Raw genomic sequence first — 23,997 nt, 5'->3', positions numbered from 1 at the left:
CCCTTCAACTCTCTATAAGAATATCAATTGGTAATATGGATCTACGATGCGTTACAACACGCCTTTTGAGCATCGAGACTTGACTCAGCTGCTTCAACGCGTCAGTTGCGTCATCACAGTATACGAGAACTATCCATAAATAACCGCTGATACGTTCACTGGCCTATTAGAACATCTGTATCAAATGGTAAGTACCGTTTCAAACTGTTTAAAGACAGTTGAGATCAGAAGAGCCATGATATATCCTTTCAGCTTACCAGTCTTGTCATAACGACAGCAAAAATAATTTGGCGTGGATGTAAGCCTTCTTGTTTGACTTGAAATAGTTGCAGGAGAGGCTTGGAGGTTGGAAGTATATTCTATCAAGCCTCAACGACAACAGGTTCGTGAAAAACTTGTTCCAATACCTCTTCTAAACTTATACTCGAAAATATATGTTCCAATAAGTGTTGGCGGTTAATTCTGTATTACATTTTAGGGTTCCACATTCACACGTTGTTTTTTAGGCCGGGTAACGAGATGCTTTTAAAAATCTATTGCATCAACTAATTTACAATATAATTACAATGATTGAACAAGCCAAGGATTACGATAGTAGACCTGAAAACATATCCGCTTGATTGTTGTGCCCTTTCAAATGAGTAATGGAGATAGGGAGGTCTACTCCTGTGATTTGAAGCTTGTTCTTCTCGGCGAATCGTCAGTGGGAAAATCATCGATAGTGATGAGATATACGATAGGGACGTTTCAAAAGTGCAATGCAACAATTGGGGCGGCTTATACGACTAAAGCCATTGAAAAGGAAGGGGATAATGGGACTTTGAAAAGAGTCAATTTGGAGATTTGGGACACTGCAGGGCAGGAAAGGTACAGGTCACTAGCACCAATGTACTACAGAAACACAGATGTGGCACTTATAGTCTTTGATTTAACGAAACCAGAAAGTCTGCGAAAGGCCAACAGTTGGATTGAGGAGCTACAATCATACGTAGAACAGGACAGGAGAGATGATATATGCATAATTCTGGTCGGTAATAAAAATGACATAGAACATGAAGAATTTCAAATGAATAAAAATATTGTAAAGGTTAGCGCACTCACAGGGGAGGGCATAAATGAATTATTCGAAAGCATAATTGATAGAATACCGGCAGAAAAATATAACAAGTGTGTGAATTCGAAGAACAACAATGGCATCAAATTGGATCAATCTAAAAATGAAACTAATAGTAGCGGCTGTAATTGTTAAGTTATGTAAGGATTAAAGCTACAAAAAACTTCTCTTCTCATGAAATTACAATTATAATTCACCTGGGACTGGATATTCACCAACCCATTGTGAAATCTCTTGAGATAGTATTTTGACCTGTTCAGAATCCTCGCATAACCGCTTGAAGTCTGCTAGTTGTGCTCTGACATCTTTCGAGTCTGGTGATTCTTGAGATTTCAAACCGATAGCTAGTTTAACAGCTGTATCTATAAATTCAGCAACCTTCGCAAATTCTGCTTCTTTGAAACCTCTGGTCGTCATTGCTGGTGTACCAACTCTCAATCCTGATGGGAAAAGAGCAGATTTATCACCTGGAATAGTATTTTTGTTAGCAGCGATATTTAATTTTTCCAATATAGTTTCTAAACGTGCACCATCAATTCCCAAATTTGAAAGATCAATTAAGATCAAATGAGTATCGGTACCACCGGACACTAGCTTAAAACCACGCTTGCTTAATGCTTCACCAAAGATACGTGCATTTTCCACAACTTGTTGTTGATATTGCTTGAACTCTGGAGTAGATGCTTGTTTCAAAGCAACAGCCAATGCTGAAATCGTATGGTTGTGTGGGCCACCTTGATGACCAGGGAACACAGAGAAATTAATCTTTTTCTCCAAATCGTACATGATAGTTTTTCCCTTCTTCGTAACCTTCCTAACACCTTTTCTGAAGAAAATCATTGCTCCTCTTGGACCTCTCAATGATTTATGAGTTGTTGTGGTAACAATATCAGAGAATGCGAAAGGTGATGGTGTAACACCAGCTGCAACTAAACCTGAAATATGTGCCATGTCACTCATTAAGTAGGCACCACAACCATCAGCAATTTCACGGAAACGCTTGTAATCTAGGACTCTAGAATAAGCAGATGTACCTGCGACGATAACTTTTGGTCTGAATAGCTTGGAAGTCATATCTAAAGCATCATAATCAATCAAACCAGTAGCAGGGTCAACACAGTAAGGCATAGTCTGGAAGTATTTTGAGACATAAGAGATCTTCGTTCCACTGCTCAATTGATAACCATGTGATAAATGTCCACCATGAGGTAAATCCAGACCCATCAGCCTATCACCAGTTTGCATGATTGCGGAGTAAGTGTACAAATTTGCCGGTGCACCACTTAAAGATTGAACATTCACACCCCACTGTTCTGGATCTAGACCATAAACTTCCAAGGCTCTTTTCTGACATAGGGATTCCGCTTGATCAATAAACTGGTTACCACCATAGTAACGTTCACCTGGGTACCCTTCGGAATACTTGTTTTGCATCTCAGATCCCAGTAAGTCCATTACTGATTTGGAAGTGAAATTTTCAGATGGGATCAATGTAATAGAGTGCTTTTGTCTAGAACGTTCCTTGTTCAGAATTTCATGCATCTCTGGATCAACTTCCTCCACATGTTTTGAAATCATGGACTGATTCTTTGAACCGATAGCTGCTGCTGCTGCAGCAGATCTGTTAGCATTAACAGTAGAGAACAGGCGAACCAGACTTGGCGAAGAGCGACTGCTACGAATTGAGCGAGCAGCAAATCCAGACAACATCCTTTAAAAATACAGTTGGTATTGAATCACTCCAGCAAACAACAATTAATAGCTTGAAAGCCTCTTAATCTCAGCCAGTCCTGGAGGTTGATCAACCTGTCATATCCATACAAACTTTTCCACCTACATCTGAAAAGTTTCATGAATTGAAAAAATGTCTGGGTCTCTCAGACAATGACAACTGAAAAACGTGACAGGTATCATGACAGGAAAAAATGACAGTCCGGACCGTAGCCAGCAGTTCCTAGCATTGAGTCCTGTCAGTGAGCGAGATTCGTTCATATTGGGAGCTATCCGGAATTCATGTGAAAGTAGGTTTGGATTATGTGCTTTTCATGGGTCTCCGTTGGTGTCCTATTCGATGCCCTGGGTACATGAGCAACCACAGAAAACTTCAAGTACTCTAATGAGTAAACAAGATGAAATCTGTTCTGACAAACAAATATAAAACTATCGACTGACATTTGGATGTAGTGCGTCGCAAGTCCTTGAGCACTAGTTTGCTTATGTAAACGAAACCAAAAGACTAACTGATTTAATCATACTTTACGACATTTTCTATCCGTCCAGGCAATGTCAGAACATGCTCCTTATGTTGAAGTATTGTCGATTCTTCACCGGAATACAATATAAACTTAAAGAGCGTTATACTTAGTACAAGGCTCACTACCTTTTTGATCTCTTAAGCACTTACCATTGTGAAAATATGAGCAAGATTTTGAAGTTATCATCTATCACGCTGTTGTCTAGTACACTGGCTGTCTCATATTACTATTATGCGATTGATAGAGATGGGTACCATTACAATAACTCGATTTGGAAGAGAATCAGTGACAGGACGCGGGGGATAATCGACAGGAAGCAAGATATTGTTGCGACGGACCCATTCACGACGAAACCACGTGATATCCTACGGAGACCAATGGTTGAGACCATGAAGGACCTCTGGAACGAGCAGATCAGATCTTCAGTTTCATGGATATACTCCCTAGGAAAATGAGGGTATTGCACATACAAATTTGATATTCTTGAAGAAACCGATATGCGGTGGAGAGGCAGGCATCGGCACGGTAAGGAAACAGCTGCTATGACAAGACCAGATATATTTCTGTTTCATGTAAATAATTTAAGTAATCGCTCATACTGTCAGCGCATACGCATACACAAATACGAATATATATATGTAATAAAACTTCTGACAGTTGATTTTTTTTTCCTAAGCTGCGTATGATGAGCATGAAAAATGACAATCTTTCGAAGTCCGCATCTGTTGAGAAATGGATGTTATAACAATGAACAAGAATAATGAGCACAGCTAAGCCAGATACTTTAATAGATTACAACGATGCGATCAACTACTGGACCGGAGTCCCTGCCACTGTAACAGGCGTTCTTGGCGGCTACGGTGAGGACACCATTGTACCAACGATGGATGTATTGGGTTCAAATCATTTTTTGAGAAAACTCAAGTCTAGGATGGTTGCCGAGCCAGGGTATGAGAAAATAGGCGCAGATATCGGAGCAGGTATTGGTCGTGTAACAAGGGATATGCTATCAAAACACTGTAGCAAAACCGATCTGGTCGAGCCTGTAAAGCCATTCGTGGAACAAATGGCTACCGAATTGATAGAATTGAAAGCTATAAACAAGATAGGTGAAATATATCAGGTTGGAATGCAAGACTGGACGCCCGAAGAGGGTAGGTACTGGCTCATTTGGTGCCAGTGGTGTCTGGGACATCTCCCAGACAACGAACTGGTAAAATTTTTAAAAAGATGCACCAAGGGACTGCAACCAAATGGGACTATAGTAGTGAAGGAGAACAACACACCAACCAACCAAGATGACTTCGATCAGGAAGATTCGTCTGTCACGAGGTCCGATGCTAAGTTCAAAGAGATTTTTGAGCAATGTGACCTAAAGCTCATCGCTACAGAGAGACAGAAGGGCCTCCCTCACGAATTGTATCCTGTCAGAATGTACGCTCTGAAACCTAAGAATATTTAAGATTTCTATCTACTTAGCTAAGAGAATAGATATTGCATTGATCAGATAGGAGCAAAAGACTAATTTTGATGGTAGTTTTTATCTTCATTGAAAAGTTCAATCAGTTGAACTATGCACTGTGAAAATGTTCTCATCATCTACTGCAAACTCATAATTCTCCAGCCCTCAAGGTTTTTATTTACAGCGACATGGTCAAGCGACATGGTCAATGTCAAACCAGGGAGCACCAACATGAGCTCAAAGACTAACTCGAAACCTTTAGAGCAACCCATTGAGCTATGTGAACCCAACATTAGGATCTCAATCACGATATGATCGCTTGGTCATACCTATAAAACGTTGAATGTAGAGAATGAGACGCAACGAAATGGAATGGAAAAATCTTCCACTTGCACCTTATATACTTTCAAAATTATCATCTCAAACGAAAACGACATAGAAGTGCATGCTGAAATATATAGAAAAAACTATGAATGACAAGCCGTGCCATCCTGAAAGTTGGCTTTACGATGGGAATGAAACTCTACCCAGCGATCGAATGTGATTGCGAGAAACTTAATCGCTTAGTCACAAGCTTACGTGTCTACAAAAAAAATTGGCGCTTTTAATCAAGCGCGGCATCCTTCAGTGGTGTTGAATTTTTCACCAAGCTCTAAGCAACCTCCAAGCAGTGGTAACTTTGCAAAAATCATTTTGAAAGGGAGGATTCGGATCTTATGCAGCACAGTATGCGTGGCTCTCTTAACTAGTTTGTGGCAAGCTCTTGATAGTTCCACACTTTCTTATGTGCACTCAATTCTTCCAACTCTGTTCCCCATGTGTCGTTGTTTCTTCGGATCCTCACTGTTATTTCACTTGTTTCTATTTCAATGATTTCAATGACTTGAATTACTCTATAGTCAGCACTGTGATGGAGAAACGCTCAGAAAGCCCGTGCAGATAACTTGGGACTTTTCAGTCTTTTTAATTTAGTAACAGTCTGTTCGTCATTTGACGGAACACTCAAATAACAAGTGAAATTTCTCGTAGACTGAGTACGTGGTTACTGGCAGTGCCCGCCGCTTCTTGTTAGGACAAACTGTCTTCTATATGCCAGATAGACATACTGTGCAGTATCGGGAATGTAATTATTAAAAAATAAACTCAAAGGAAAAAAAATACAAATTCATTCCGCATGTAATAAAAAGTCTTGGAGAAGTAAACGGGTTTTAAGTATTTGCAGGGTATATCTGGTGATATCCCAAACGTCTAAAACCTCTGAAAGTTATAGTGAAATATCATCCGCACCGAGGTCTCGCAATTCAAGACCGCTGAGTCCGATGAATTCCCAGAGTAGTACCCAAAATGCAGAACCACATGATATCGCAATCCAGGCTGCTCAATTGTTTGATAAACCAGAGATCAAAAGGGTTTTGAACTCGGATGTAGCAATCAATGCCCTTTTAGCGCGCTTAAAACAGTCGTTATTGACATGTGAGGAGTTCACTAAATTTATACGCAAGAAATACCTGTTTGAAGAAGAGCATGTTGAAGAACTGAGCAAACAGTATAAGCACTTTTTTGTGACAACCTCTGGCACCAATTCATCCCTGAAAGTCAAAATTCATGATATCTTGGAATTTGATGGGAAGTTAGCTCAAGTAAAGCAAAGCTATGTAACTGCCTTACAGAAGATGTGTGACGAGATGAGTGCACTCTTACTTACCATGACGAAAATGAGAAAAACAGTTAAGGAAAATAGCAGGAGGTTGGAAAAGGAGGTTTCTGATGCCATTCATACTGCTGAAAAGGCACAAGCTCGTTATGATTCACTTTGTCAGGATTGGGATAAATTGAGAATGACAGATCCAACAAAAACCAAACTTACGTTAAGAGGCTCAAAAACCACAAAAGAACAAGAAGAAGAACTTCTAAGAAAAATTGATACTGCTGATCTCGAGTACAAACAAAGGGTGGACCATTCGGACTCTTTGAGGAATACTTTTATAACAAAAGAGAGACCAAAAATTGTTTTAGAACTGAAAGATTTGATTATGGAAATAGATACAGCTATGTCTATTCAGTTACAAAAATATACTATTTGGACTGAAAATCTTATCTTGAATAGTGGTATCACAGTGGCGCCATTTGAATCAACGAAATCAATGAAATCTGTTGCATTATCAGTAACAAACGAAATTGATCTATACAATTACCTTAACAAATACAACAGTACGGGCAAAACAACCAGTCTGGTGAACAAGAATCTGATTCCTGTCGCTTACAAAAAGCACCCTTCTATGATCAAAAACTCTTCAAATGCTACAAGTAAAATCTCTCCTTCCTATGTGGTCAATCCCGCAAAAAATTCTATTCCAAAAAGAATTATATCAACACACAATGAGTCACCCTTTTCAAGCTCTGCGAATAGCGCGGCAACAACAGCAGCAGCAGGACAGTCAGCAATAGCAAATAATAGTTCCTTCAAAGTGAATCCAACCAGCAGTAATATTCCAACTTCTGGCAGCGACTATAGCAGTTCAAATACAGTATACTCAAGCGACCCTAATTACAAACAGCGAATGCAATCTGCTAAGGAGACTATTCCCCTACCACAGCCTAACGCTGCCTCTAAGACGTTAGATCCAGGAAATTTCGCAGCAGCTAGAATTCCTAGCCTATCTACTACTGTTTCAACGTCGACACCTGATTCTGATAGGCCCCTATCGCATGTTCAAACAAATAGTATTATGCCACCGGGAACCCAAAATAATTTCAAAACATTTGGTGTGCCACTTGAGAAACTAGTTGAATATGAGCAAGATATGGTCCCTGCTATAGTTCGACAGTGTATTTATGTCATCGATAAATATGGTCTTGACTTAGAGGGAGTTTACAGAAAATCTGCTAACGTTCTGGACATCAGCAAATTGAAAGAGGAAATTGATAAGGACCCAAGTAACGTTTCAATGATCTTGCCTCCAAAAAATTACGGAGACTCCGATATTTATCTTGTCGGCTCTTTGCTGAAAGCTTTCTTTGCAGCACTTCCTGAATCTCTACTTCCAGAAGAAATTGGACAAGAAGTTAAAGCATGTTTATCTATTGATGATGAAGCGACTCGGAAGAACTATATGCACGGGTTAATTTATAAACTCCCAGATGCTCAGTACTGGACTCTTCGAGCTTTACTATTTCATTTAAAAAGAGTTGCCGAACATGAGCCGCAAAATAGAATGAATCTGAAATCTTTAAATATAATATGGGGGCCCACGCTTGTTGCTCCTAACAGAGATGATCCAAATGATGTAAACTACCAAATAAAGGCCATGGAAATACTGTTTGCTGTTGCTGACCAAGCTTTCGAGTCTGAATGATTAACAAAATGTATTTCGACAGTGACAGAACAGTCGAATAAGTGAATAATGCGATTTTATGAACAAAAAGCATATATCTTAGTTAATATATGTAATAATTTTCTCGTTTTGTTATATACTTTTCACGTATCGTCTTTTCAAGAGCTTCCTTAAATTCTCCCACACTCATACCGAGAAACCGCGACTCGACTTCCTCAAATAAAACTTCGTATTCCAAACCGTCTTTACGTCCCTTCAAAGAGCGAACGATACAAGCTTTTAGTAATTCTTGCGTCCAATATGAACGATTCCCTTCCCGATGATGTGAATCAATAATATTAGTTTCATTCCTTCCGAGGCCTGTATTGACATTGTTATTAACTAAAAAGCGCAGCTTTCCATCCTTTATCCTGCTTTCGTCTGGTTGGAATGCGTTGTTCAGCAAATAACTTCCTTTATGTAGCTTTAGCAGACCGATATCATTGAACAAAAGCAAAATTTCCTTCAAAGCAGCACTATCTAGTTTCGTTTTCTCTAATATGTGTTCGTAAGTTAATAAATCTGCATCGTTAAACAAAGATATCACACTGGCTTGGAAAATTGTCAAATCAAGCGTGAGTCGTTTGCCGTTGCTGAGAAAGTATGGAGTCTCAACTTCACAAAATTGAAATTTGTAAATAGGACTAATCACCTTATGTTCGGCTTTCGGATCTTTTTCTAGATAGAATTCTTCAAAGTTCTTCCAGACCTCTTGCAAATGTTCAGGAAGTGTACCAACTTCACTTCCCTCCCCCCTAAATGTACTCGGAATATGATTTCGATTAAATAGAAAGAAATTTATCTCTGTATTATCCTTGTAATGCGATTGGAAGTCGAGCGCCAATTTAGCTGATCTCAAAATTTCTAGCTTCAATAACATTAATCCTTGATACGAAGGAGAGTTCTTATAATGCTTTTCGAAAAGTATCAGTAAATGAAATTCCAGATACCTCGAATTTGTAAGTGTTTCGTAGATCTTGGGTCCGAAGAATATCGCTCTCCTAAAGAGAGAGTGGGAATATCTTATCAAAAAAGAGGAATCAAGCTTCAATAGTATCGGAACATTGATAATCAAAGAGTTTTTCGGTTCTAAGTTTGAGGTTTTTACCAAATTGTTGATTACGCTTTTATTGAATTTTCTGATTGAGGAGTCGCACAGCTTTGAGTAAGAGCTCATAAGGTTCAGAGAGCCTCCCATGGCTTTAGTAATTTCAATCCTAGCGTGACACTGCAAGCTTTTCTCATTATCAGTGATTAAAACTAATTTGCAAATCTCCACAAACTGGCTATGTAAATCCGCTTTTTTTGCGATCATGGCTTTCAAAGAGTGATGAATCAATTCACTGTAAATATTTTGAAAAGACGTTGCGACTCCCCTTGTTTTGTATGTTCCTATTAAAACAACCAATTGGTCACTAATTTGATTGAACTTCTCTGATTTATTAGTGCCAAACTCTAGAGGAATATCGTCCTTCAAAACTCCTAAAAGCGTCACACATTGAGAATGTAACAAAATGGTGTTTTCCAGAAATATTGTATTCGAGCGATCCAGCAGCGCCATCGATATTGCTCCTGTGATGAGTGCATTATTTTTTAGGTATCTTATTACATGATTGAGATAAGTGAGATTAATTTTAATGTCAACATGTGTTTGGACATATTCACGAATCAAACCAAAATAAAAATCTTCGAAAAGTAACTCAGTATCGTCAAAGATGGATGCTCTGTGTTTATATACCAATAACATCGGAGATTCAACTCTTGAAACGTTGAGCTTCGATGTTTCACGATTGAAGCACTCAAATACGTACGACTTCAAAAAAGATATGAATTTGGAATTCAGCTTTGTTTTTACCAGAGTTATGAAATATAGCTCGTAGATATCTAGAAGATTCATATCAGTTGGTATATCATGAACCAATGATGTATAGTTCACCCTAATGTATTCGAGAAATGGCAAGAAAGTCGATAAAAAATTCTTGTAATTCTGATACAAATTTGACCAGTATTCCACTAGTTTGCTACCATGAGAGAGATTAGATTCGATGCTGCTAACATAGAGGTCAAATTTCAAGCTTATCAAACTCTCGCATCTCTTTTTTAGTTCCTTCCATATCGTTGCCACAACTTCCCGTTGATTATATATGTAAGATATGCGCCTTCTGGTATGAGAAAGTCGTAGCTTTTCATCGGCATTTCTCCAAATTTTAGCTTGACATAGTGCCTTCAAACAGTAAATAGCATCCTGTTGAAGTTTTTTATGGCTTTGTTCACTCCCAGCCGAATCTTCTAAGTCAAACCAATCATTTCCCCAGAAGCTGGAATCATCTTTGAAATATCTCTCTAAGCTACTAGAAATGAATGTATGAAGCTCAGTCGCGTCACTAACAGTGACCTTCATGCTTCTTATATTGTCTGTTAATATTTTGAATGTGCATTTAGCAACGTGAGAATTCACTCTTTTTTCGATGACTTTAAGGTTTTGCATATCGAAAAGTTCGAAAAGTTGTTAAAGCTCTTAATATACTATAGTCTAATGGAAACGTATAACACTAAATAATCCTGAGAATACCAGATCTAGACACCTCTGGCGGTGCTTGAAATGACTCGTTGATTTTGAGCTCCATTTGCGATTTTGTAAGGACCTCACATTCAAGGAGTCGATGTAGAGAGAGAGCTACGTCTTTATTTCTAAGTTTGGCGATAAGATTAGACTGTGTGATATTGTCATATTCATTGAATTGGTATAATATGCTCGCTGCTGTGAGATCACAAAGAAGCGTTAGTTTTCTGCCATTAGGTAAACGAATAGGAGTAGAAACAGACACAACATGCATCATAAATAACCCATGTAGTTTCTTTCCTTGGAGACGACAGTGAAGCATCTCCTTTTGCCACTGTTTTTTAAGCTCTTTCGTTGGCCATAAAGGTTCCTCTTGGTTTCCGGACGGTAGAGAAAGCTCATCGGCAAGTTGTTTGCTTACATACAACCTGTTGAGTTTGGTTGTACAATTATCAAGCTCCGAGACGTCTTTTAGAGTCTCCGTGCCGCTTTCTAATAGTCTCCTAATGAAGTACATATCAGATGGAATAGCTTCATTGATGTTATGAATCAATGAATGCTCCAAAGAGTTTGCATCCTCGTAAAAACTAGGAAACTTTGTATTCAACATTAGCATTTGACGGAACAAGCCTTCCCTAAGAAAACGTTTCAAGAACAACGACCTCTTTGGGATGTAATATACTATAAGAGATGACATAGCATTTACCCAAAGAACATCCGTTGCACTTGCCGTAGCGGAGTGCAGACCTTTCCTTCGTTTGAAATCGTTTTTGAAGTGCTTGTCCAAATAACAAAGTAACTCTTTATGAAAAGTTTCAGCATTCTGTATACTTTTTTCAAATTCTGTTCTCATTTCCACCTGTATCAAACATGTATCATTCTTACTAACATTCACGTTTGCTTTAAAGTAATCACTCAAAATGATGGATACGAGTAATTGATCAAAATTATTTCCCATAAAAATAATAGGTCGCACTTCTTTGAAATAATCCTTGAAGAGTGTGGTCCGTTGCCCATCGCTTTGGCTTGTAAACGTGTCTAAAAAGTTTATTACGTCCGCTTGTAGTACGATATTGTTCAAACTATTCAGAAATGATTTAATATCATTATCAAACATCAACTTAAACCCTGAATCTTGCCTTTTTTCCTGATTAATAATTGCTAAGAGATCTAAAGTGTTTCGATATGTTCTATATATGTCAACGAAGTCTCTCTTCATACTATTACTCACCCAAGCTTGCATATATATAGCACCCATGTTAAAGAACCTCTGGACAAATGGGCTGCGTCTAAAACTTGCTTCATCTATGTTAAGAATGATATATTGGTATATTACATCATGAATAAGGAGTAAATCACGTTTGCATTTCTTGTTACCGCTAATATAATCACCACATAGTTCCATATATGCTTCTAGCGAAATATCCAGTGCTTGTTGCATGAAAAAGCTTTGCAAAGTCTGCACTAGACTCACCTTTTCTTCATTCTCTGTATACGAGTCTAAAAGCTGTATTGATTCAACAAGATTTTGCATTCTTGCCATATATTCTTGGTAAGCAATAAGGAAAAACTCACTGAACGACAGTTCTCCCCTTTCCACGTTGTTGCATCTTATAGAGAGAGACCTGAATCCACTTTTCAAAGGAGATGCTAGTCTCAAGATTTGGTCCTTCGTTCGTTTGGGGTTCCGGGTTTTTTGGTATTCCTCCAAAATAAATGATAGGAGTTGATAAAGCTTTCTCGAGGCCCTCTGTGTATTTCCATCCTTGGTAAACAGTATTTCATGTAGAAGCTCTCGATAGCTCATGACAGCGGTGGTCGTACTCATACTCAAGTCATTTTACGTACTATTGAGCCACTGGATTCCTCTGGAAGTTGTTTTATAAAACAGCATCGCGAATTTCTGAAATACTGATTTTGATTGAGAGAAAGCCAAAACACACATTTCAACCTTCCGCATGTCACACAATAGGGATAAGGCCAGTGATTTGGCTGAGCAATTTAAAAGAGAGGGTCATTTCGACAGATTGAAAGAACAAATTCTTTCGAGGAGTTTGGCAGAGCAGAATGGTGAAACCGTGGTTCAAACAATAAGATCTGAAGTTTCAGCAATTGTGAGGAATATGGTCTTAGAAGACGACAACTTACTATTCAAAAATAGGGGGTCTACCAGTGCTTTAATAGAATCCCAGTTATTGAAGGATGGCTACCAGAAACTGACCGAGAACGGTAAAGGTATTAAGGTTGACGAGTACGTGAGTACATCTTTGAGTGATCCCGAACTACTCGAACAAGTTAAAGGTAATTTAATGACTATTTTACAGAGTAATGAGAAGGAATGAACTACTTCTCACGGATATAAAATGCTAAATCATCACATCTGCGGCTTTTGAATTTTCTTCCCGCACGATCACTACTTCTATACTGGAATCTATCGCCAACTATTGTATACAACAGAGCATCTTCCTCATTCAGTGGTATTTCGAGGTCAAAAATGGAGCCTTTCTTCGGGATAATTTTTATCGCGTCAACTAGTCGACCCTTTGTAACCATGATGAAGTTCTTTTGGCTATCCCAAATGACAATTCCTTCTATGCCAATCATATTGTGATTTATACATTTAACCACCTTTAAAACAGCACCATTATAATCTGCCATAGATAGTTTCATCAGCGCAGAAGATGTATTGATTTTAAGCTTCGAGGGGTCAGGAACTTCAAGCGGAATATCCAATACTTCTCGTATATATCCTTGCCATAGATTTTCGTACATCGGCAAAAACTTGTCATATTGTATCAACGAGACCCATAATTGCGGCTCTTTTTCTTGGATGTAGTCATTCAAGGAGTCTCTTGTAGTCAAGCTCTGTTCATGAGCAATGCTATGTGCTTTTTTTGTATTCTTTTGGCATTTTACGATGTACTCCTTGAGAGCACTCTTAGAGTTCTTGTTTATTGTACGGTAGTTCGAATGCTTCTGAGGTTTTTCGGTTATGTTCTGTAAATTATGAGCTGAAATCTTCAATGCACTCTTGGTTCGTTTCAGTCTGGATGAGTTCCCTCCGTCTGTGGGCAGTAGCAGTAATGTCTCCTGTAGTCTCTTTTCAGCTATAGGCTTGTTTGGATCATCGAAATTCTTTGTGAAAAGGCACTTTTTAATAAAATCTTGAGCTCTGTCCATGGTCAAATGGATATGCTCACTCGTTGTCTGTTTTTATTACAATAATTGTTACTTTCTTGAAGCGATGTGCTTAAATTTTCGAACACGGCCTCCCACCATATATTATATAGATCCTGCACACAGAATGAACAGTAAGAAGGCACATGCAGAGTAGCTTACTTAGTGTCATAATACGATTCTCTCCTAAGATATATATTGAGATACCGTGAATGTAACCCTGGGAGGAGTCAGACTCTCGTGTAGCTCACCTTTACTTTAAATATTGGCATCCGTGATTCGATAATTGCCAATTAGCAGTCGTGATATTCCTTGCGGTACGACAACTGGTCAAAATATTTGTCGATTATCGAATAACCTCTTTCTTGGCAAACGCATGTAGCAGGCTTTTTGTTTATGTTTCGCATATAAGTCACAAGCAGATATTTAAATTGAACATAATGAAAAAAACGATCTCTTGAAGTGCAAGCACGATATATGTTGATTGCGCCTCAGAGAGGACCTCTTAAAGGTCATTTAGTGCGATATGGACTTCGTTGGATAAGGTCTCAAGTGCCCTTTAAATTGGGGGATGATAGCAGCAAATTCACAGAGCTAAATGAGATGTATACCGACATGTTCAGCCAAAATACCAGCGGCAAAACTGTTGCAACACAAAGTGAAAATTACAAAGATATGATAGACGAGTTGAATAAGGAAACTGATCAGCTTTTTAATTTCCAATCTCATAAGTTACATCCAAAAGAGTTAGAAGAAATAGTGAAAAAACCAGGCAGATTTATAATTCAGAGTTTGTCAAAAAATCCATATTACAATTTGGCGCTGGAAAACTACGTGTTTAACAATACTCCATCTGGGCATGATAAGCATAATAAATTTGGTAACCAAAGACTTCTTTTTTATGTCAACAAAGATTGTGTGGTGATAGGTAAAAACCAAACAGTATGGAAGGAGGTATACTTAACAAGCCTCGCCAAAAGAGGTTATGAACTTTTAAGACGGTTGTCCGGTGGAGGAACTGTAGTGCATGATTTGGGAAATGTCAATTATTCTTTCATTACTTCCAGAGATGAATTTGAGAGAGACTTTTTTAACAAATTGATCGTGCAATGGTTAACGAGGGTAAAACCTGAGGGTCCTCTAGCTCTCAGTCAAAGAGGGGATATTGTTTTGGGCGACAAGAAAGTGAGCGGTAGTGCTTTCAAAATCGCTAGAGGAAAGTCCTACCATCATGGAACCATGTTAATCAATTCTAATCTAGATCAATTTCAGGGCTTGTTGAAACCTTCAAATATTGCGGGGATTACTTGGAAATGCAATAGTGTCGATAGCGTCCGATCAAATGTCACAAATGTCTTCTTAAACTCAACACAGGAATTTATGGATATATGTAGTAGTGGCTTTAAACAACATTATGGGACCGCCGACCGTAATATACCAATATTGCTGTGTGATGAAGAGATCTCAGAAATTGATGAAATTCAGGATGAAATATCCAGGTTAAAGAGTGACAAATGGAAGTATCTTGCAGGTCCCAAGTTTTGTCTGAGCTTAGCCAATGAAAACTGTTCAATTACTGTAGAAAAAGGTATTATCACCGAAAGCTCGATCCCGTCAATAGTTGGCTCTTCTTTCTTAGATTTTACAAAAGATTTGGACAGTTTCCAGTTCATTGACCGAAACCTTATACTTTGATCATGCATATAATCACACTGCTCTCCCCACCAGATTTACAATAATATTATATAAATGTTATTAAAATATTAAAATGTTACAACTTGAGCTTCAAGTACTGCTCTAAAATAATTTCAGTTAATTTTCTTACATTTGGTAACCTCTTGTTCCTGTGGCAAACCATAGGAAAAGTCCTCAAGATACAACATCCCTTTTCTATCTAAAATGTATAGTTTGTGACCATCGGAACTGAATCTAAGTGCAGCAGATTCGTGCGCCCTGTACGCATTTGCAACTATGTCAACTACAACTATTCTCCTCTTTTCGTTGTCCATCATCGTGGGTGCAAACATAATGTAAACAGACCCGTTTCTATCAAGAAAGGCAATTGAATCATTACGAGGGGATATCTCACACTTATGTATTTTAGATCCCAGCTCATCCAACCTTATTAACATAGTGGGTTGGGCAACAGTTTGAACACCATCGATACTTTGAATTTTCGTATTTATTACAATTGGTGGCGAATTGAAAGCTGTTGAAGTGACGCACATCAAGTTTGGGTTACCTGGAAATAGCTTTGTATCAGTGATTCCTTCAGATTCCAGTGAAGTATCTATTGATCGCAAACTCTTCATTATCAATCTAGGTTCATTTATTTTCCTTAATGATATTATCAGAAATCTGGATTCCAAAGCAGTAGAACATGACAAGTACAAACCGTCTTCAGAAAATTGTAAAGTGTTTATTGGATCTCTGTATGGTAACGTTATAGTTGTAGGTGGCAAAAATTCTGGTTCGAATGTCACATTGTTTTTCTCAATCTTATGGAAAACAATTAAAGCCTGCTCAGCACCAGTATTTCTATCCATTCCTGTAATACCGCAAGCTATGAGATTGGAATTCGCATCAATATCGATGCATCTTATTGGGAATGTAGAGCTGCTACTGTGAATAGGCTGACCATTTTGACTCAAATCAAATACGCGCAGCCTTTTCTTCGAGCCCGATATGACCAAGAAGTCATTGGAAAGCTTGCAATACAAATGCTCCCATGAATCATTTTGATTTGAGCTACTTCCTCGATCGAATAAAACAGAACTATCCTTTGGATAGTTTAAATGGCCGAAATCAGGACCGTATTCACCAGTTGATTTTCCGCAGAATAATAGAACTGGACTTTGATTTGTGCTCTCTGTGGGGATTGAGTATACCTCCCATCTATGTTCAGTAAGAAGAGCAAACTTCGAACAATCTGGAGAGATCGACATATTGATAAATAGTTTGGATTTAGTTCTCAAAAATTTGGAGTGTGTGTTAAATTGGGAGCGCTTTCTATAAACAGGAAAACATTTTGCGAAGTAGTACTCTCTCTCCTCATCAATACTAACCGATGGTGCTAAATTCTGTGGAGCATCCTTTATGGGTGTAGTAATCGAATCTTGAGAAACTGGTATTGTCCTCGTATTGGATACATTGTCTAGTACTTTAAGCTCTCCATTTATATTACTTTCTATATCTTCATTTATATTTGACTCACTTCGTGTTGTTGATCCCCTACGTCGCCTCTCTGATAAAACGATCTTCTTTTGTGCATCCATCGTATTGATATTATCTGTTATTGAATCGCTACCCAAACGCGAAGCAAGGCTATGGAACAATGCAATCAATGACTTTTGATTATTGGGAGTGCCAGAATAATAATCATGTCTTGTGTGATGCGAGCGCACTGCTATGTCTCTTGGGGATATGGCACTACCTGGAGGGCCATCAGATCGTACTCCCGCAGTTCGGTTTTCATATACTGATCCTTCACTCACTGCGATCTGATTACAAACAGAGTCTTCGTTTACTTTAGTAATAGTTTCAAGGTTCTGGCGTCTCTGTTGAGAGAAGTATTGCAGTTGCTGGTAGAGATTCCTTAGCTGCTTCACGGGACCTATCAAGGATACATTAACTGAATCACAAATTGGACACTGTATGGTTCCCTGCTTTGTTTCTGAGGAAATATTACCGTACAGCAAATCTGATATACAACAGCCACATGAGAGCACTGAGCAATCATCAACAATCCCATACTCTACTTTACATTTGAACTCTCCAGAAAAGTCGTTCCTTTTACACGAAATCAACTTTTTGGGAAGAAATAAATTCTGTTCTATGTCATTGAGAATGGTAGGTATATTCATGTTATCTCATTAAGCAGTTGATCAGATTAGTATGCTTTGTTTTCTAACTTATTTGTATGTTTTCTCCTGCAGCGTTGTTCCTCTTTTTCCGACATCTTCAGTTAGCCAGCACTAATATACTAATATACTACCAAATGAAATGGATTCACATCAGCTAGATTCAGCACGCACATAAAAAACTTGATTGATATTTGTTGAATGTGCTGAATAAGGCTAATGTATTTTCATCTACAATTTATTGAAGAGGTGGAAGTGATAATTTCGCATAAAGCAAATCGATTGTGAATGTAACAGTTGATATGCGCTCTGTGAGGTGAGGTTCGCATAAGTGTGTTTTGACAAATGAGTTTTGGATACCTTAAATGTTCAAGACTGAAAATCTACGATCATCGGAACTCATTGAAAGAATACTCAAATAAACAAATGCAAACTGTTTTATCTAAGTGAAGATATGGGTAAAAAGCTCCATGACAAATTTTTAAGAGCTTGCAAATGGTGAAGCACAGGCACAATAAATATCATGGTACTGGGTACCTTGGTGCCGAAAATGTATTGAGGATGCATATCGCCGCTGCTTAATCAGGTGTTTAAGAATATTGTTGGAGGAGATAAAAGTGCCAGTTCAAAGGAGAATTAGATCAAGTCTCAACGAAGTATAAATAATGCATGCGAGTTGATTCAGCCACTAAAATAACACTTTCGCACTCTGCAACGCAGATATTTGCGTCATTAGTTACGCAGTGAGACAAGAATTAAATGAGAAGAGATGGAAGGTTTGGAAAATTGCCAGTGTGTTATGTCTGACAAACTACACCTATTGAACCAGAATAGAGGATAGCACGTAAGGAAGTTTTTCTCTGACCAATACTAATTTATGTTGTAGGATCGCCCTTTTTTTTATCCCATAGAACCTATAACACAACTGTTATTTCTTATTACAAGCCATAGATCCTCCGTAATCAGATCTCAGAGTTGCAAACTTCTAGTACTAGATCATCAGTAAACAAATATTCAGTATTAATTGCTATTCCGTTCTGGTTTAAGAATACCAAGCTGTGCTTGTGATTCTGCAAGACTGGGAAAATGTTGGGATGGCAGAAGAAATGATGGGCCGATGATATTGAAGCCTTCACTCATCACACCTTTTATTTTAAACTGCATGTAAATAACAAGGTATAAATATGACGTCTTTTCCAGAGAGCCAATCTCATTTCTTTTGGTTTTTATTTCAGTCTGTAGTATAGAATCTCAAGGACGTATTCTTGAAATGTGGATTGCTAATACGATTGAAAAAGATACAATACATGGACGAACCCAGAGAACCAGGAACTTGACCGTTCCAACAGAACAAAGCAAATGAGACTCTAATAGAGTATCAATTGGTGCTAAAGAGATATGGCAGGACAACATCTGCGTTGCCATGGAAACGACGGATCGGTGATCTGTTTTACAAGATCAAACCTGACGTTGGTGTTGTGACATATCTGCATGAGCAATGCGACGTTTCTAATCGCAAATTTAACACTCTTTATATTTGGAAAGAATGTTTTCTTCGGCGTTGTCGATAGTAACTTGGTTTGACATTGATGATAACACTATGATATTCAATTATAGAGATATATAAGTCCTTGGTTTCCTATATCATGAATTGAGATAAAGCTAATTGAACTTGGATTAATATCTGGAAAATACGTCAGTATTTATACCTGACATTTTGCGCCTTTTGAACCATAAGAGAGGACGACGAATGAGGAATTTTCATCGTCATCACACCATTTCTAGTCCCATAGAATCCACAGTACAACTGTTATTTCATGTTCCATGCCATAGACTCCTTCGTAGTCAGACTCCTGAGTTGTAAACGTCTCGTGATAGATTATCATCCGATATCTTTCCAGTATCGATTGACATTCTGTTAGGGTTTCATCTGACTTCGTTTATTTTGTTTTACAGACCAATTGTCTCTTTCTGATTCTTATAGGTCATCTCTTTAATATATCTTACAATCTCGATTTATATTTCAACATGTTTTACAGACCAATTGTCTCTTTCTGATTCTTATAAGTCATCTCTTTAATATATCTTACAATATCGATTTATATTTCAACACTTACAATATCGATTTATATTTCAACAGTTTGCCAACCGATATATGGATGCTAATGTGAACAGCACAAAACTATATAAGTAAAACTTATTGCCCCAAATTTCATGAAGGTTTTTATCTCTCGGTAGCCAAGTTGGTTTAAGGCGCAAGACTGTAATGTGTGTTTGAGAAACAACAAAGTAATCTTGAGATCGGGCGTTCGACTCGCCCCCGGGAGATATTTTTTTAATCTCTGCATTGGATATATATTTTTTGACAGATAATTTCTCTAACAGATAATTTCTCTAACAGATATCTTCAAAACAAGTTTAACCACTCAAGTAATAGCCCAGTCGTATTAGCCACACCAGGTCTAGACGGAAGCACATAATGTGTTGATTGAGGCCTCTTTTCTATACTTTGTAAGTTCACGTCTTCTTATTTCATCATACTTCCATTTTGGGGAATTCTGTAAACATGAAAAAGAAGATTGAAGTTGAAATCCCATTTCGACAAAGTAATGAAAAAAAAAAAGAACAAGACAGAGAAGGCAGTATATCGCAGTATAAGTTATAATCACTTGAGTCAATACAAGTGCATTAAGAATTACTCAATTGCCTAAACTCTATAGTTACCAGATCTACGTTGAGGCATGAGGAAAAGCGTGTATCTGGATAATACAATCGAATTTCTGAGAGGTAGAGTGTACCTTGGTGCATATGATTTCGCCCCAGAGGACAATGGGGAGATGGTATTCTTCACGGTTGAAGATACCATCTTTTATAATAGTTTCCATTTGGATTTCGGTCCAATGAATATTGGCCATTTATACAGATTTGCTGTTATATTCCATGAAATTTTGAATGATCCAGATAATAGCAGCAAAGCAGTAGTTTTCTATTCGACCACATCGACAAGACAACGAGCTAACGCAGCTTGTATGCTGTGTTGCTACATGGTCCTTGTTCAAGGTTGGACGCCACACCAAGTTTTGCAACCATTGGCCCAAGTCGATCCTCCGTTCATGCCGTTTAGAGACGCAGGGTATTCAAACGCAGATTTCGAAATTACAATTCAGGACGTTGTTTATGGTGTTTGGCGAGCCAAAGAGAAAAGTTTAATTGATCTACACTCGTTCAATTTAGAAACATATGAGCGGTATGAACATGTGGAAAATGGCGACTTGAACCTGTTAACGCCAGATTTTATTGCATTTGCATCTCCGCAAGAATCTTCGAGAATGATGGAATCAAACACGGTATCATCAAAATCACATTTGAATCAGCCGTTTAGGAGTGTATTGAAATTTTTCACCAATAATGATGTTCAATTAGTGGTTAGATTGAACTCACATTTATACAACAAAAAGCACTTTGAGGATGCAGGTATTCAGCATATAGATATGATATTTGAGGATGGTACATGCCCCGATATGTCCATAGTAAAAAACTTCATCGGTGCTGCAGAAACTATAATCAATAATGGTGGTAAAATTGCCGTTCATTGTAAAGCTGGGTTGGGTAGGACAGGTTGTTTGATTGGTGCACATTTAATTTACACACATGGATTTACTGCCAACGAGTGTATTGGATTCCTTCGATTTATAAGGCCTGGTATGGTGGTTGGGCCTCAACAGCATTGGCTTTATTTACATCAAAATGACTTTAGAGAATGGAAATACAGTATGAGACTATCATTAGTGCCAGATGATATTATCAATGGTTTATATCCACTAGTTGGTCTAGAACAGTACCGTTCACAAAAGAGGAAACTCAAGGATGAAAAGAGAAATAAAGATGCTAGCGATATTGGTGATCTAGCAATGACGCCACCAAGTTTCAAAAAAAATACTCACCAATTTCAAGTATCAGCTGTACCACAGAATTCACCAGGACAACCTAGGAAAGGCCGTGGAGGTACAAATACAATCGAAGATATCAATAAAAGGAATAAAGATACAATTAGTACAAATTCCAGCAAGAATAATATGTATAATAGTAAGAACAATGATGTTAAAGAGGCAAACGGGTTTTCCTCAAAAGCAGCAATCGATAATAATTCAGACGAAGAATTGATGAAAGGTGATGACAGCGATTTAAGTGACAATAGGCTTTCTAGAAGAACAGAGAAATCAATTCAAAATACTGAGGATGATAATGAGACTATACTAAAACAACTTCTTCCGAAGAATAGACGCATCACATCAGGAAGAAGAACCGCAAGCTCTTCAGGTAGTGGCGTAAGAAAGATTAGCGGAACTTACAAAAAATAAGACTAAAGAAATCTGAATGATTCTATTGATTATCAATGCAGTTATTATTATTGTTGTTGTTTAGATTTTGCATAAATTAATTAAGCACGTTATATATAGCATGGTAAAAGCAATTTACCAGATTTGTGTTTCCGCCCATTATACTTAGAAGCTAATTTTCCACCACTTTCAGTCGGCTGGCTCCATGCAACTTCCCATTTTTCAATTGTCTTTCCATAAATAGTATTATCTCTCGCCACTTCCAGTAATCTTGTCGCAACCCCAGCACACCTCTCGGTTCGACATACCCATATCCTTGATATACCCACCAAGAAGTTTGGTCGTACATGTTCTATTATACTTTTTGTATTGTAAACCATCCATCTGCCTCTATCCGAGTCCAAAACCTCCATTGTAATGACTCCAACGGCCCTTTTGTTTTTTATATAGACAAAGGCCTTTCCTTGGCCTCGATTCTGACTCCAAAAATCGTTTTCATCATGTGGGGCATTTAATTCATCATTAACAATATCTAGAAGTTCCATTGCTGCTTTTACCTCGCCAGCGAAATCAGGTCGTATCATGACGATGCGGTCGTCAAAGAATCCACCGTCAACTCCTTTGGATGATGACGAGGATGGCGGCGTAAGCACGTAACAATTGTCATTCGCAAAACTATTCACCTCAAGGCCCCAGCTATTAGACCACTTCCTTCCCTTTAGATGCATGTCATGGTATACTTTATGGGCATTGATATCATTTATCACAGAAGGTGAATATGTCATTTCACATTTGGAGCACTTTATAACCTCATTTCTCTTCTTACCGATCTGTAATCTTGACTGCACATACTTTTTACTCTTTTTGCAACCGCTACTGACACGAGCACTCCCCATATGCATTCAACAAAGCAATAGTATATTGATCATTAATTTGTTGCCTATCCAAATTTTGCTGTTCTTTAAACGTCTTTTTAATGTAAAGAGCTAAACGCGTTTACGCGTCACTACTTGACACGCTAAAGGCATGTAAATAAATTAAAAATTTAGATTACAGAGTCGTTCGCATTATGTAGGTCTTATACCTATTAAACTAGTGGGCGTTCATATATATACAGGCCTTTGCCTTCCCCTTCCGTCAACTAATTGAGGATTAATATCAGAGTATTAATTTAATGCTTTAACCCAATAGACTGCACTTATCGAGACACATATCATGACAACGCCCGTTTAACCTTATTGTGTGCCAAAATCCGGTCACAATTTGATCAACTGAATATTCCTGTGTAGCTATATGCCAATTGTAATGACTAAAATTGCGCCATAGATCCCTTTGAAGCAAGGTTTCTATATCGTAAACGTCTCGCGATCGATCTTTACCCTCTAAACCAGCGGCATCATTTGGTATTCTGTTACGTCTGCACCACACTGCATCACTGGAAAGATCTTTGTTCTGGGCAGCGTCTTGTTAACTCTTAATTATCAATTTCCATTTCATTTCAAATTACACCCTTCATAACATCACAAAAAAGATGCGTACATAAAATTTGTTATTTAGTCTGGATACTAATCACAGATTGTTGCGATAGAAATTGAGGTTAAGTAGAAGAAGCGAGGGTTTGGAAGGCTATTTTTATTTGGAAAGAATGTTTTCTTCGGCGTTGTCGATAGTAACTTGGTTTGACATTGATGATAACACTATGATATTCAATTATAGAGATATATAAGTCCTTGGTTTCCTATATCATGAATTGAGATAAAGCTAATTGAACTTGGATTAATATCTGGAAAATACGTCAGTATTTATACCTGACATTTTGCGCCTTTTGAACCATAAGAGAGGACGACGAATG

General features: G+C 38.0%; 13 protein-coding genes and 1 non-coding gene across 14 annotated transcripts; 8 read left to right on the top strand and 6 right to left on the bottom strand.

The window, feature by feature from the left end:
- Positions 1-637: 637 nt before the first annotated feature.
- Positions 638-1,249, top strand: YPT10 (Rab family GTPase YPT10; the record flags this gene model as incomplete). The annotated part of the gene is made up of 1 exon (XM_037287956.1): positions 638-1,249. One exon carries the CDS (start codon positions 638-640, stop codon positions 1,247-1,249), a length of 612 nt encoding a protein of 203 aa, XP_037143851.1.
- A 51-nt stretch (positions 1,250-1,300) lies between these two features.
- Positions 1,301-2,824, bottom strand: SHM1 (glycine hydroxymethyltransferase SHM1; the record flags this gene model as incomplete). The annotated part of the gene is made up of 1 exon (XM_037287955.1): positions 1,301-2,824. One exon carries the CDS (start codon positions 2,822-2,824, stop codon positions 1,301-1,303), a length of 1,524 nt encoding a protein of 507 aa, XP_037143850.1.
- Positions 2,825-3,530: 706 nt separating this feature from the next.
- Positions 3,531-3,824, top strand: MIC12 (Mic12p; the record flags this gene model as incomplete). Its single annotated transcript, XM_037287954.1, has 1 exon — positions 3,531-3,824. One exon carries the CDS (start codon positions 3,531-3,533, stop codon positions 3,822-3,824), a length of 294 nt encoding a protein of 97 aa, XP_037143849.1.
- Positions 3,825-4,129: 305 nt separating this feature from the next.
- Positions 4,130-4,831, top strand: TAE1 (N-terminal protein methyltransferase; the record flags this gene model as incomplete). The annotated part of the gene is made up of 1 exon (XM_037287953.1): positions 4,130-4,831. One exon carries the CDS (start codon positions 4,130-4,132, stop codon positions 4,829-4,831), a length of 702 nt encoding a protein of 233 aa, XP_037143848.1.
- Positions 4,832-6,150: 1,319 nt separating this feature from the next.
- On the top strand, positions 6,151-8,187 carry RGD1 (GTPase-activating protein RGD1; the record flags this gene model as incomplete). Its single annotated transcript, XM_037287952.1, has 1 exon — positions 6,151-8,187. The coding sequence occupies one exon, from the start codon at positions 6,151-6,153 to the stop codon at positions 8,185-8,187; it is 2,037 nt and encodes a 678-aa protein (XP_037143847.1).
- An 82-nt stretch (positions 8,188-8,269) lies between these two features.
- RTT101 (cullin RTT101) lies at positions 8,270-10,693 on the bottom strand (the record flags this gene model as incomplete). Its single annotated transcript, XM_037287951.1, has 1 exon — positions 8,270-10,693. One exon carries the CDS (start codon positions 10,691-10,693, stop codon positions 8,270-8,272), a length of 2,424 nt encoding a protein of 807 aa, XP_037143846.1.
- Positions 10,694-10,757: 64 nt separating this feature from the next.
- On the bottom strand, positions 10,758-12,596 carry HG535_0C04710 (uncharacterized protein; the record flags this gene model as incomplete). The annotated part of the gene is made up of 1 exon (XM_037287950.1): positions 10,758-12,596. The coding sequence occupies one exon, from the start codon at positions 12,594-12,596 to the stop codon at positions 10,758-10,760; it is 1,839 nt and encodes a 612-aa protein (XP_037143845.1).
- A 130-nt stretch (positions 12,597-12,726) lies between these two features.
- On the top strand, positions 12,727-13,110 carry SHG1 (Shg1p; the record flags this gene model as incomplete). The annotated part of the gene is made up of 1 exon (XM_037287949.1): positions 12,727-13,110. The coding sequence occupies one exon, from the start codon at positions 12,727-12,729 to the stop codon at positions 13,108-13,110; it is 384 nt and encodes a 127-aa protein (XP_037143844.1).
- Position 13,111: 1 nt separating this feature from the next.
- On the bottom strand, positions 13,112-13,948 carry POP4 (RNase P/RNase MRP complex subunit; the record flags this gene model as incomplete). Its single annotated transcript, XM_037287948.1, has 1 exon — positions 13,112-13,948. The coding sequence occupies one exon, from the start codon at positions 13,946-13,948 to the stop codon at positions 13,112-13,114; it is 837 nt and encodes a 278-aa protein (XP_037143843.1).
- Positions 13,949-14,422: 474 nt separating this feature from the next.
- Positions 14,423-15,640, top strand: AIM22 (putative lipoate--protein ligase; the record flags this gene model as incomplete). Its single annotated transcript, XM_037287947.1, has 1 exon — positions 14,423-15,640. The coding sequence occupies one exon, from the start codon at positions 14,423-14,425 to the stop codon at positions 15,638-15,640; it is 1,218 nt and encodes a 405-aa protein (XP_037143842.1).
- A 113-nt stretch (positions 15,641-15,753) lies between these two features.
- Positions 15,754-17,808, bottom strand: PTR3 (Ptr3p; the record flags this gene model as incomplete). Its single annotated transcript, XM_037287946.1, has 1 exon — positions 15,754-17,808. One exon carries the CDS (start codon positions 17,806-17,808, stop codon positions 15,754-15,756), a length of 2,055 nt encoding a protein of 684 aa, XP_037143841.1.
- A 2,225-nt stretch (positions 17,809-20,033) lies between these two features.
- Positions 20,034-20,133, top strand: HG535_0Ctrna3Y. The gene is made up of 2 exons: positions 20,034-20,073; positions 20,097-20,133. It is a non-coding gene; the product is annotated as a tRNA-Tyr (tRNA).
- A 413-nt stretch (positions 20,134-20,546) lies between these two features.
- CDC14 (phosphoprotein phosphatase CDC14) lies at positions 20,547-22,166 on the top strand (the record flags this gene model as incomplete). Its single annotated transcript, XM_037287945.1, has 1 exon — positions 20,547-22,166. The coding sequence occupies one exon, from the start codon at positions 20,547-20,549 to the stop codon at positions 22,164-22,166; it is 1,620 nt and encodes a 539-aa protein (XP_037143840.1).
- An 89-nt stretch (positions 22,167-22,255) lies between these two features.
- On the bottom strand, positions 22,256-23,047 carry ECO1 (Eco1p; the record flags this gene model as incomplete). The annotated part of the gene is made up of 1 exon (XM_037287944.1): positions 22,256-23,047. One exon carries the CDS (start codon positions 23,045-23,047, stop codon positions 22,256-22,258), a length of 792 nt encoding a protein of 263 aa, XP_037143839.1.
- Between the last annotated feature and the right edge of the window lie 950 nt (positions 23,048-23,997).

Source organism: Zygotorulaspora mrakii, chromosome 3 (genome assembly GCF_013402915.1).
Source record: "Zygotorulaspora mrakii chromosome 3, complete sequence".
In the NCBI taxonomy this organism is placed as follows: Eukaryota; Fungi; Ascomycota; class Saccharomycetes; order Saccharomycetales; family Saccharomycetaceae; genus Zygotorulaspora; species Zygotorulaspora mrakii.
Note: the sequence above shows the minus strand (reverse complement) of the source record. Positions and strands in the feature narration are given on the sequence as shown.